General features: G+C 34.9%; 1 protein-coding gene and 1 pseudogene across 1 annotated transcript in view; one reads left to right on the forward strand and one right to left on the reverse strand.

The window, feature by feature from the left end:
- Window positions 1-3,959, reverse strand: part of LOC114049771 — a 5,772-nt pseudogene extending 1,813 nt beyond the window's left edge.
- The window catches only part of LOC114049732 (rab3 GTPase-activating protein non-catalytic subunit), a 127,945-nt gene that overhangs the window by 109,190 nt on the left and 5,340 nt on the right, over window positions 1-13,415 (forward strand). The window contains exons 29-32 of the mRNA XM_027871118.1: window positions 4,363-4,398; window positions 5,907-5,981; window positions 6,282-6,500; window positions 12,070-12,159. Of these exons, the coding sequence (XP_027726919.1) occupies window positions 4,363-4,398; window positions 5,907-5,981; window positions 6,282-6,500; window positions 12,070-12,159 (420 nt within the window). The remainder of the gene's footprint in view (window positions 1-4,362; window positions 4,399-5,906; window positions 5,982-6,281; window positions 6,501-12,069; window positions 12,160-13,415) is intronic.

Consider the following 13,415-nt stretch of genomic DNA (forward strand, 5'->3'; position numbering starts at 1 on the left):
TGTGTGTGTGTGTGTGTGTGTGTGTGTGTGTGTGTGTGTGTGTGTGTTTTCCATTTATAACATGGAAAAGTACATAAAAGATGGGGAGAAAGAGAAAAATGCATAATGTGCTGGGGTCAAATCAAGGGCTAGCAATGAGGAGAAGCTACCTCTGTCATTTCAGAAAGAAGAGATGACAGGAAGAGAGCCAATGGGAACAAGGCCACCTTAAAAAAAATTAACTGAAGGAATGTAGTAATACATTTATAGCAAGAGAAAAAGTTTTGTAACTTTGGGGGAACCCCAATTTTAGAGGCAGATGGAAGAAAATAACCTAATTCTTGTCATTTTAAATGTGAATGGATTAAACAGTTCAATAAAATGAAAGTGACAGATTGAATAAGAAAACAAAATCTTACAATCAGTTGCTTAAAAGAAGCACATTTCAAAAACAGACATACACAAAATAAAACTCGGGGGGGGTGGGGGTAAGATGGAAAAATTTTTTTTACTGTGAATCAAGTGACTCCAAAAAAGCAGGAGTTGGCATCATGCTATTTGACAAAAAAAAAAAAAAACAAACCCAAAAAAACATACATTCAAAAAATTAAAAACGATAAACAGAGAAACTGTATTCTGCTGAAAGGAACCATACACAGCAAATAGATATCAGTAGTAAACTTATGTGCTTCAAATGCCTTAGTATCCAAATTCATAAAGGAAACATCTGAACTACAACAAGAAATAGACACAATAGTGACAGGAGACTTTAATATCCTTCTCTCAGTTTTATCAGAAAGATCAACAAAAGGGAAAATATAGAACTGAACAAATTCCTGGAGAAACTATAGTTAAAAGACTTAAGGCATCTTGTAAATGGGACAGCAAAAGAATATACATATTTTGTGGTGCCACATGGAACTTTTACAAAAATTAACCATATTGGGGCAGCTAGGTGGGGCATCCGGCCTTGGAGTCTGGAGGACCTGAGTTAAAATTTGACTTCAGACACTTAACTTTTACTAGCTGTGGGATCCTGGGCAAGACACTTAACCCTGATTGCCTCACCAAAAAGCAAAACAAAAAAATACAACAAAAATTAGCCATTTATTAGGGCACAAATATTGCAAACAAATGTAAAAAAGGCAGTAAATAGTTAATATAGCCTTTATAGATTATAATGCAATAAAAATAGTAATTGGTTCAGAGAACACAAACAAAAGATATAGACTCAAATGGAAACTTAATAATTAAATCCTGAGTGGGTCAAAGAACAAATCACTGAAACAGTAATTGTTGAAAAGAAAATTATAATAATGAAATAACATGCCAGAATTCTGGGTTGCAGCTGAAGCAGTCCCAGGGGGAAAACACATCCTTATAAATATACATTAACAAAATAGTAAAAGTGAGGATAAATGAATTGAATATGGATTTTAAAAAAATCAGGAAGCCAACAAATAGATCTAAAATAAGCACAACATAGGAAATATTAAAAATTAAAAGATATAGATTGGAAACAAAAAACTCCATAGAAATGATAAAACTAAAAGCTGTTCCTTTGAAAAGACTAATGAAATTGATAAACTCTTAATCTCATTCAAAAGAAGAGAGCAATCACATCAGTAAAATAGCAAATGAGCAACGTGAGATCATAACAAAACCAGAAACAATAAAAAGACAAATCAGAACATATTGTGCAGTTTTGTGCTAACAAAACTGAGAACATGAAGAAAATAGAGGAATACCATTAAAAATATGAAATGCCTAAACTATCAGAAGGCTAGATAGAGATCTTAAATAACTCAATCTCAGAAAAGGAGATAGGTATCTAGCTATAAAGAAACTACCAAAGGAAAGAACTCCTAATCCTGATGGAATCAAAGGAGAAATCTAAAGAACAGTTAGTACCCATACTTCACAAGTGATTTTCCAAAATTGAGAAAGTAAGAGCAATTCTCTACCACAAATCTTTTAAGATTTTGTTTTCTTATTCAATCTGTCACTTTCATTTTATTGAACTGTTTAATCCATTCACATTTAAAATGACAAGAATTAGGTTATTTTCTTCCATCTGTCTCTAAAATTGGGGTTCCCCCAAAGTTACGAAACTTTCTCTCCTGCTATAAATGTATTACTACATTCCTTCAGTTAATTTTTTTTAAGGTGGCCTTGTTCCCATTGGCTCTCTTCCTGTCATCTCTTCTTTCTGAAATGACAGAGGTAGCTTCTCCTCATTGCTAGCCCTTGATTTGACCCCAGCACATTACGCATATAGTCCTAATACCTGAACTTGGGAAAGATAAAACACAGCAAAAACTATAGGCCAATACCATTAATGAACATTGACTCAGATTTTAAACAAAATCTTGTCAGGTAGATTACAGTTATTTATCCAAAAAATCATTCATTATGAACAAATAGTATTTGTACTAGACTACAAAGATGGTTCAACATTAGGAAAACAGTCAACGTAATTCATCATATTAAAAATTAAAGCATTGAAAACTAAATTATTATCTTAGTAGATGCAGTTGAAGCTTCTTTTTTTTTTTTTTTAAAGGCAGTTGGGGTTAAGTGACTTGCCCAGGGTCACACAGCTAGTAAGTGTCAAGTGTTTGATCTGAGGCCAGATTTGAACTCAGGTCCTCCTGACTTCAGGACTGGTGCTCTATCCACTTCACCACCTAGCTGCCCCTCATAGGCTCTGTTTTTTAAAAGCTGATAATAAATATTGAGGCCAAGGCCTCGGGGAAGAAGGTGGGAGGAAGGACAGACTTAGGAAGCAACAGTTGGGAAAATTATCGTGGAACGACTCCTAGGTTGCTGCCTAACTCCAGTGAAGAGAGACTCTGTCCACAATTTATAGTGCTAGCTTTTGTCACTACATTTTATTTAAATGGCAGACTTAAAAAAAAAATTTAAAAAGCTACCGGACCTCATGGGCCATCTTGACCATCTCACTGTGTGAGGAAAGCCAGCTGTGCAGAGGTCCTTGTAGTGCAGCTTCTGAAACTTGGTGTCGGTGTTGCCTGCACAGAGCTCCACATGGCCCAGGACCTCGTGGAACATGGCGTTGTGGACGGACTGTGTAAAGTGCATGTGCAGCTGGCCATCAAGGACTGTGTCTTCCCCAGGAGCCTGTTCACCTGCTGCACCTTGATGTAGTGGTGACTTCAAAATTCTTGAAGATCTTGGAGAGTGCCACAACCACATAACTCCTCAGTTTGCATGAGGGTGGCCTGCACCTTGGAGTCTAGCTCATTGATGCAGCTGTAGTGTTGGAAAGTGCTCTCTGCCTGCTAAGACTTGAGGCAAAGCTGGGTAGCTACAGGATAATCTTCCTCGAGCATGCATTTTTTGCAGCATTTATGTGTTCCACAAGGATTTCAGCAGGCCAACCAGCAGCTGGCAGTTCTTCTGGTTGGCAAGAAGTGCCAGACTGGCCTGAGTAAAACCCTACAAGGTATTCAGGTGCCTTCATCTGTTGGTACAAATGACAGTTGCCAATTGAAGGCCTGTCTTCAGTGAGATCACTCTCTCAAGTTCCTTATCACAAGTGACTGCTTAAGGATCAAATCTGTGACTTTCTTAGAGACTACATCCTGGTGCTATTTCAGCTTATCTGTGTATGCCTCTGATTCTTGCAAATTGAGAACAGGAGAGAGCTTCTCCTTCTCATACTTCCTGATATTCAATGAGTCAGTAGAAAAATACACATCTTCAGTGCTATTGATGATTTCTTGTTGGGCATGGGGGTCAGTGGGCTGTTCCCAAACTCTTGCAATTCGTCTAGAGTTTCTCAGTGGGACTTGGGTCACTGAGGCAGTCCTGGGGGCTTTTAAGACCTGGCAGGCCATGAGCAACTTTATCTTCTGTATGGGGAGGAGGAGGCTTTGCACCCTTGGCGGGGTGTAAAGGAAGCACCTCACTGGTACTCGAGTCAGGCCCCATACCTGCCTTGGCCCCTGCACCAGCATGTTAGCTACTTTTAAAAAATAAGTTAACGAGTTTGGCTCTAGATGTCAGTGAAGCACAGTTAATTAATTGGCCACAGAACATGTGAACCAAGTTTTGAGGAATTCTTCATTTAATAGGTCTGATATAACAAACTTATTTCCTAAAAAGGAGATAAAGTATTACTAAAAATAAACTGTAGGGTTATCTAAATTATTGGTTTATGAAATGCATCCTCTACATTGACATTTGGTTCTCTTCATTTATGAAACGTTCCCACTTTACATATATAATTAGGGGAAGCAAGAATAGAAAGTTCAAGTTTTGTAGTTGCTTTTTGTATTATTCTAAGCCTTCCAGATTATTTTTCACTTTCTTATTCCTTTGGATCACTAAATATTATAACATTTATTTCTCTTCTGCTAGGTTGGAAAATCTCCAAAGGATAGATTATGCAGAAGGGTAAGTGAATATTTTCCTCTATACTAAATACATTGAGGTGAAGGTAGTTTCTAAACTTTGCATTTTATATTGAAGCTACTTAATTGTGCTAGATGAACTAAACTGCTTTTGATTTTCACGGTATGTCAGATGATAAAGAGATTGAAAATGAGTAGTATATTAAAGCTGGTAATGAATTTTCATCTTGTTAAATTTATATTTCAAAGTGGTCAGACAGCATTCAGAATAGGTTTTCATAAAGCCCTTTTTGAAAAAAAACAAAAACAAAAAACTTTGGACCATGAATGAGAATTACAAAATAACGTTATAGTGTATATCTTTTAATTCCTTTTCACTGAAAAATTGTAAGTGTCTTCCTGTAAGCACTTTATTGAGTTAGGTTAATAAATGCTTATAGTTATAATTTCATACACTCATTCTTCAATCGTTGATCACTCCTTAAATGATAATTTTGTCCAGATAATTCTGGCCCTATGTTTAGGACCAGTTGCTTATAATTTTAAATTTTACTTTGAAATATTTGGATCTTCTTCACTTGTAGCTGAATTGTATTAGAATATGTAGGCTTATTTTGGTATTCATTGTAGAAAAATCCATAATTGTATATAGAATCATTCCTAATTTTGCTCATTAGAGCTAATTCTGTAGGGCTGTTAGACAATGTAAAATTTTGGAGTTGGAAAGGACTAATATCCATCTATTTAGTTGAAACCAAGACTCCAAAAAGAGTTCTGAATCCCCATTACAACAAGAGTCTTGGCTTGAAGACCTTTGCTGAAGGTGAACCCACTAATTCCTAAGGCAGCCAGTTCTACTTTTGTATAGCTCCAATTGGTAGGGAATTTTTTTCTCACATTCAAACAAAATCTAGTTTACTTGCTGTTTGTATGCTTCATTATATATAGCTCCTCCCTGGGAGCTCACTGTGTGACCTAACGAAATCATAGTTCTAATAAAATAATTATTGTACATAGTGTACAGTGTGGAATATTAAAATGTTTTCACATTTATATATATATATATATATTTAATATACATGTATATATAACTGTTCATACATTTCACATTTATATACTTTTAATAATATACACATATAACACACATTACAATTCATTAATATATAATGAATTTCCATTGAAGCAACTTTATCTTCTTAGAAATGGTCCTGGGGCACTAAGAGTTCAAGTGACTTGCCTAGGATCACACAATTGGTATGTGTCACAGGGGACTTTGTTGGTAAACTTTGTATGTAATATGTAACACACACATATACATAGATAATTTAATACACACACATGTCATTAGTACTGCAAACTGAGTATAAGCTTCTTAGCCCAACTCTAGAAGTATTTTAATTTAATCCCAATAAGAGGGATTGAATCTTATTAATGCCATCTAACCTCACAATTCCAGCTCATTTATTCAATATAAAAAATCAACTTAAAGATTTTTTTTAATAATGACAGAAGTTTTGTAGAATTAAATTTGTATGTTCTTTTAAAAATTAGGATGTGGGTATGAGTGACACAGCATTGACATCATTTCTTGACTCTTGCTTGGATCTTCTTCAGACTTTAATGGAGGTAAAATATACATATCATTTAATATACAATAATTATGTTAGAATATTGGAGATTATGATCATCATCAGTTTTAAGTATCAATCAGTTTAAGTATAAGTATAGGAGAAAAATGTATTTCATGTGGAGACTGATTATTACTATAATACTGGAAGAGTCTTATGTTTTTATTTGATATGGAAAAAAAAAATTCTCCTTATACTTTCCTCTTTTAAGGACAATGCAGTATGAGAATTAAATTTGAGGAGTCTGTTTTTCAGCAAATTACTGACATAATCCTTTGTATTTCCAAAATCGTCCTAGGCTGATGTTAGCAGTGATGAAATGCAAGTGCCTGTCTTAGATACTGAAGATGCCTGGGTGTCTGTTGAAGGACCGATATCAATAGTGGAGCTGGCTCTTGAACAGAAACATATCCACTATCCACTTGTTGAACACCATTCTGTGCTGTGCTCTGTCTTATATGGAATCATGAGATTTTCACTGAAGTCTGTGAAACCTCTTTCCCTCTTTGACAGTAAGGTAAGTACTGTAATTTCAAAAGATTTCAGAGCTATGTGCTTTAAAACAGAAGTGAATTGAAGCACATAGGTCCCAAGTTAATGATGGTGAAGCACTAAGAAATCATTCTTTGAGGATGAGTGAAGATGAATACTCCCTTCTGAGGAGTCTGAACAGTTCTTCATATTCAAATGAGTTCATTGTTGCAGTCACTTTAATTGATTCAGTTTCAGAAATGTGACTGAATTATATTTCAAAAAGCCATTTTTCTTCTCATAGATTATGATTTCACTAATTTTGAAGATAAAAATAATAGAAGAAAAATGTTTTAGTGGAAAGGAAACTGCATCAGGTTAACAAAACTTTACATTTTTGACTAAATTTCAAGACAAACTTGTAATTTTATGTAAAATAAAAATAATTAGATTTTAAAAAACACAAATAATCACTTTTAGTAAATAATTTAATTGTTGTCATTAATTAATTATATTCATGTAGATTGACTTCATATTGAGGCATCAGGTAGTGGAGTGAATAGAGCATTGGGTCTGGAATTAGAAAGATTTGAATTCAGTTCCTGCCTCATGCTTTCTAGCTTTGTGACCCTGAGCAGGTCACTTAACCTCTATTAGCCTGAGTTTCTTCACCCACCCACCCCACCCCTGGCCTCCCTTCCCCCCTCATTAAATATTTTCTAATTACATGTAAAAGAATTTTTGACAGTCATTTTTTTTTTAATTTGGGTTCCAAATTCTCTCCTTCCCTTTCACCTTTCTCCCCCACCCCCTCCATGCTTTTAGAAGGCAAGCACTTTGATTTAAATTAAACATGTGAAGTCATGCTGAACATTTCCATAATATCCATGTTTCAAAAGAAAATGTAAACAAAATAAAACAGTAGAAATAAAGGAAGTTTTTGTTTTTTGTTTTTTTTTTTGCTTTTTGGTGAGGCAGTCAGGGTTAAGTGACTTGCCCAGGGTCACACATAGTGTCATGTGTCTGAGACTGGATTTGAACTCAGGTCCTTCTGACTGCAAGGCCAGAGCTCTGTCCACTGTGCTACCTAGCTGCCCCAAGAAAGTTTTAAAAAGTATGGGTCAGCCTGCATTGGGAGTTCATCAATTCTCTTTTGCTGGGTGGATAGCATTTTTTTCATGGGTCCTTTGGGATTGTCTTGGATCATTGTCTTGTTCAGAGTAGCTAAGTCTTTCACAGTTGAGCATCTTTACAATATTATTGTTACAAGACTGGAACTCAAGGAGTGAAGGGTCAGCCTGAATCAACAGACAAGCCCTGGGGGAACCTGGGTTAGGAGATAGCCTCAGCCTCTAGAACTGACAGTATGGGGGAAGGAGGAGGAAGGTAGCGGGTCCTGACAGTTGAGTAGGAGAAGATTGCAAGGACTTCAACTATTGAGGGATACTAAGCACAGCTGTGCTGACTAGACGCCATCCTGGAGCTGCAGCTGCAGCTGCAGGGGAGAAGAAGCTAGCACATGCCTAGTGAGTGTGGTAGCAGAGGAGTGGGGACCCTGTTGGCTGTGGGCCCTTGCAGGAGAGCAGCATCATTCCTCGTTTCAGTTCTAGGGCAGTTTGAAGGACTGTTGAAGTTCACAGCCACCAGAGGGACTACAGAGAGCAAGAGTATTTACGGGACAGTGTGACTGGGGGAATCTGGCCATGGCCTGGGGTGGAGAGGAGTGCCCAAGCTTGGGCCCAGGACAGAGCTCAAAAAATAACAGTAAGAAGGACGTGAGGCCTGGGGCATCATTCCCCACAGCTCAGGACTAAAACTTGATTATAGTAATAGCTGCTAAAAATAAAACAAAACAAAATAAAAATGAGTAAGCAAAGGAGGAAAAAACCCAACTATAGATAGCTACTCTGAGGGTAGAAAAGATCTAGATTTGTATTCAGACGAAGATAGTGGAACCAAGAAAGTTACCGCTTTTTCAATAAGAAATATTAAATGGCCACAAGCCCAAAAAGAGTTTTTGGAAGAACTTAAAAAGGACTTAAAAATCAAATGAAAGAAATCAAGAAAAAATTAGGAAAAAAAATAAGAGTAATCCAAGAACATTATGAAAAGAAAGTCAGCCAACTAGAAATGGAGAACCAAAACCTTAAGGAAGAAGATAATTCCTTTTAAACTATTGGGCAAGGGGGGAAACTGATGACATTCTAAGTAACCAAGAAATAATAAAACAAAACCAAAAGAATGAAAAAATGGAAGAGAATGTGAAATATCTCATCAGAAAAACAACCGATCTGGAGAACAGATCAAGGAGAGACAATATAAGAACTGTAGGACTACCAGAAATCTTGATGCAATATTACAAGAAATTATTAAGGAAAATTTCCCTGAAGTTCTAGAACAAGAAGGTAAAGTAGGAACAGAAAAAATCTGCCAATCACCACCCAAAAGATCACAGGAGGAAATTACAGGAATATCGTAGGCAAATTTCAAAGCTCCCAGGTGATAATAACAACAACAAAAAATTTAAATGTCACAGAGCTACAGTCAGCTTCACTCAAGACCTAGCAACTTCTATGTTGAAGGGCCAGAGCACTTGGAATGCTGTATTTCATAGGGCAAGAGAGCTGGGGTTACAACCAAGGGTAACTTCCCCAGCAAAGTATAATTCTGAATGAAAAAAAAAAAAGGCTATTTAACGAATTGAAAGACTTTCAGGAATTTGTGACAAAAAGTGCAGAGCTTAATGGCAAATTTAACATGTAAGATCCAGGAGAAGTCTAAAGTAAACATTAAAGACCAATTATGAGAAACTCAATGAAGTCCAACTCTTTACTTCTTACATGTGAAAGTGTTATCAGTACTCTTATTACTATCCATCATTATTTGAGTAGTTTGAAAGAAAGGTATGGGTTGAGCTGTGTATGATAGGGTGATTGTAAAGAATAAAACTGTAGGGAGAGATAAAAAGGAGTAATCTCATACAAATGAGGTATGAAAGAAAGAATTGATACATTAGTAAGTGGTGGGGGGCTGCTAGTGCTGGAACCTTACTCTTATGTACATTACTTATATACTCTTAGACATTATCTTATACATTTAGAAGGGTATAAAAATCTTCTATATTTAGAAAGAAAGAAGAGGACGAGATATAGTTAGCAGAGATGGAAAGGTGAAGTGACAGTGATTCTTTTTTGTAACACAAGTGTAGTCCTTTAGATATGTTAAATTTCATCATCTTAAATTTGGTCCAGCATTTTGCCTGGACATTGACTTATTATAAGAACTATAGTTTGTTTAGGTCAAGTCATTCAACCAGTTCAGAATCTACTTAGCAATAGTACTATCTAGAGGCTAGACTATAGTTTTTTAAATTGTCCACAAGAATATGTGAAAGACTGTCAAATGCTTTGATGAAATTTAAGTATACTATATCTAAAGCATTATTATATCTATAGCATTTAAGTATACTGCCCCTTGTCATTAGATCTTATATATTTTTTTTCTTTTTTGCTTTTTTAAAGCAGGGCCTTGAAAGTAATTAATGTTAATCTCTTTATCAAACCAGAATAAGAACAAGATATAGGAAGAATACATGTATAATGCAGAATATGTGTACTGTACCACAGGAACACTTCATAAACTACATGTCTCAGTGCTAGATCAGTTTAATAATTTTCGTTTCAAGTCCTATAGTTACAGTTTCTAGCATGGTTTCATTATTGTTAGATTGGTGATAAATAGAATAAATTTATTCCAGAAATATTTTTAGATGGTTAACTTCTTTTATATCAGGTTTTTTAATTTATCAAGTGATAATTGGAATCAGTGATTTAAACAGAGCCAAATGATTATTTCAAGAAAAGTTTCCTTCATCTTCATAGCTACTACAGACATTCCTCCTAACATTATATTACTATCATTAGACCAAAATGCATTTAAGTTCATTTTCAAGTATTCATTATTAAAGATACAATCAATTGAAATGGATTAGTTTTGGAAGTGGTATCGAAAATGGTCTCTTCTGGGGCAGCTAGGTGGCACAGTGGATAAAGCTCCAGCCTTGGAGTCAGGAGGACCTGAGTTCAGATCTGATCTCAGACACTTGACACTTACTATCTGTGTGACCCTGGGCAAGTCACTTAACCCCAATTGCCAAAAAAAAAAAAAGGAAGAAAAAAGAAAAAGAAAATGGTCTCTTCTGTAGTAGATGCCAGTTCTTTTAAAAGAATAAATAATGTTTTCCAGTGCAAGAGCTAACTGAACTGTACACTGAACATAAATTTACTGGGGTGTTTTTCTTTTGAAATTGTAGTTGCTCATTAATTATGATATGGATTTTGGTATCCTCTTCTATAATATTAAGTGTTGTCACCTTGGTTTCTTTTGTAATATATTTTACTCTTCTACTATTTCATGTATGTAAACAGTTACCTATATCTACTCCATTTTTCTCTTGTAATTATACTACCTCCTCAATATCAGATAAAGGCCTATGATGTCTTATTACAAATAGTATTGAAAACTATTATGTTAGCATCAATATTTTTATTATTTAGAAATGAGAAATTGCGCTGTTAGAAAATGATTCATTAGCAAATTCTTTAATCTTGAATTTTGGTATGGGCTTTATAAATAGCTTGTGCCTTAATTCTTTTTTCCACAGATAAGCTTGTCTCATAGTTTATTGTTGTTTTTACTGCCATATGGGGTTAGTAAATATACACTTCATTCCTTGGACACACAGATTTACTTTTCTACTGTCACTTCTAAATGCTGAACTGTAGAATAATCTTTACATCCCAATTTATCTTCTTTTATTTCAAGCCATTTCGTACTGTTCTGCAATCATAAATGCTTGTTTTTCATTCCAACTAAATTTTTAATTTGTTGAATGATCAGTTATTGAAGAAAAACCATCATGTTTGACAAAGGAAGAAATAATCTTCTACATGAGCAGTAGTAACAAAATCTATAAATAGCTCCAGATTAACTGTAAATAACTCCAGAATATGGAGTGACTCTGGGAAAAAGAGTGTGATATGGGGTAGGGATAGAAAAATTCTGGATCAAAAATGAAAAAGAAAATAATACTTTTTCATAACCAAAAAATTGCTGTATGTAACAAGTATTTTTGATACATAATAGAAATATCACTACCATGAAAATTTTCTTAAGTAATTCTATTCATATTATATATGATATCAAGTGTAACACAGGCTATTGTTTGGGAAATGCTTGTCTAAATTAATATTTTCTTCTAGCAGTTCCATTTTCTGTGGTTCATTCATCAGCATCTTTCATATAACCTCTGGCAACCTCTTCTCCAAGTTGAATAAAATCTATTCCTTTAATTTTATTTTTCAGTATTTTGTTATTATGACTTTCCTATGAAACTTAGATAAAATCTTTCTAAATTTCATGTCAGTATCCAGACATTTAAATACTTATAATATTAACTACTTGCCACATTCTTATGATATAAATTAAACTAAATTTCTCCTGATATTAAGATGAAGAGAAGGTTAAATAAAAAGTCTTTGAACTCTACAGAAATAGGGAAAACTCCAATAACACCCCAAAAAAAGTGATCACATGATTTTGTTTTATTTTTTCAGGGCAAAAATGCATTTTTTAAAGACCTAACTTCAATTCAGTTACTACCAAGTGGTGAGATGGACCCAAATTTCATATCTCTCCGACAACAGGTAGGATTTAGTAGTTCTTTTTTCTTTTGTGACATACTGTTTTTGTCCATGGACCAGCTTATTTAGCAAGCACATCACCCGATTGGCCCGAAGGTGAAAAACTCTTTGGCTATGGCAGCATATGCATCAAATAAAAATAAAAACAAAAACAATCACCCGTCCTTGTGTAGCCCTTCTGTTTCTGCAGTGACAGACTACTGATGGGGACATACCAGGTCAAGAAGTATATAATTTTTTCATAATTTACAGATGTTTAGCTGTTAGTTAAGTGTGTACTCTTTCATGACCAGTGAATTGAAATAATCTTTCAGTTATCTCAGTTCAGATGATTTCCATTTCTATCCTATTTATCTAGCCTTAGTCTCTCTCCTGACCTTCTGACTTGAATCTCCAATTGCCTTCTGGATGTCACATAGACTTCTTAAGCTCAACATGTCCAAAACTGAATTTGTTTCTCTCTCCTATTATTATTGAGAATACCGACTATCCCATGGAGGTGCATGACTGAAATTCAGGAATCAGATGAGGGCTGTTTAGATAGAGATGATAAGTGAGTCCATAGTGTTGATCAAGTCACCAAGACAGTATAAGGAGAAAAGATGAAAGGACCCAAGATAGAATCCTGTGGTATACTCATATATAGGCAGAAGGATGTGGATAATGATACTGCGAAGTAGACTGACAAGCATCGGCTATAATCCACCTGCAAAATCTCCAGTATTTCCTTTTAGAAATTATTATGGTACTTTGAATAGGAGGTAACATAAAAGTTCATTCCAAAAGGCCACAAGGACTCTAACTTTTAAGTAGTTATGGTAATATTAAATTCTAACCAACCAAGATGAAAAAGAAAGAGTTCCTACTTAGAGAAATACATTCAAAATGATCTGGTCACATCATATGCTGGGGGTTTTTTAAGAAAAAATAGTCTACATACATTTATTAAGTGCCTGTGAGCGGGCTCTGCTAAGTGCTAGTGATATAAAGAAAGGTAAAAGATAGTTCCTGCTCTCAAGCAGCTCACAGCTTAATAATATCTTTTATTAACAAGGACAGAGCAATGTCACAAAACTCAGAGAGGAGTATCTGGAAAGAGGCATGGTTAGCCATGTATAAACTGTAGGGAAGTCAAGAAGTATAAAGACTGAGAAAAGAATTTAGCAATAAAAATTTCATTGGTTATTTCTATTTTACCCTCTACTTCTACAATATCAAGGTGGTTTTCCTTGATAATTTCGTAAAAGATGATGTCTAAG

The sequence above is a fragment of the Vombatus ursinus genome, unplaced genomic scaffold (assembly GCF_900497805.2).
Source record: "Vombatus ursinus unplaced genomic scaffold, bare-nosed wombat genome assembly UNPS02014798.1, whole genome shotgun sequence".
Classification (NCBI taxonomy): Eukaryota; Metazoa; Chordata; class Mammalia; order Diprotodontia; family Vombatidae; genus Vombatus; species Vombatus ursinus.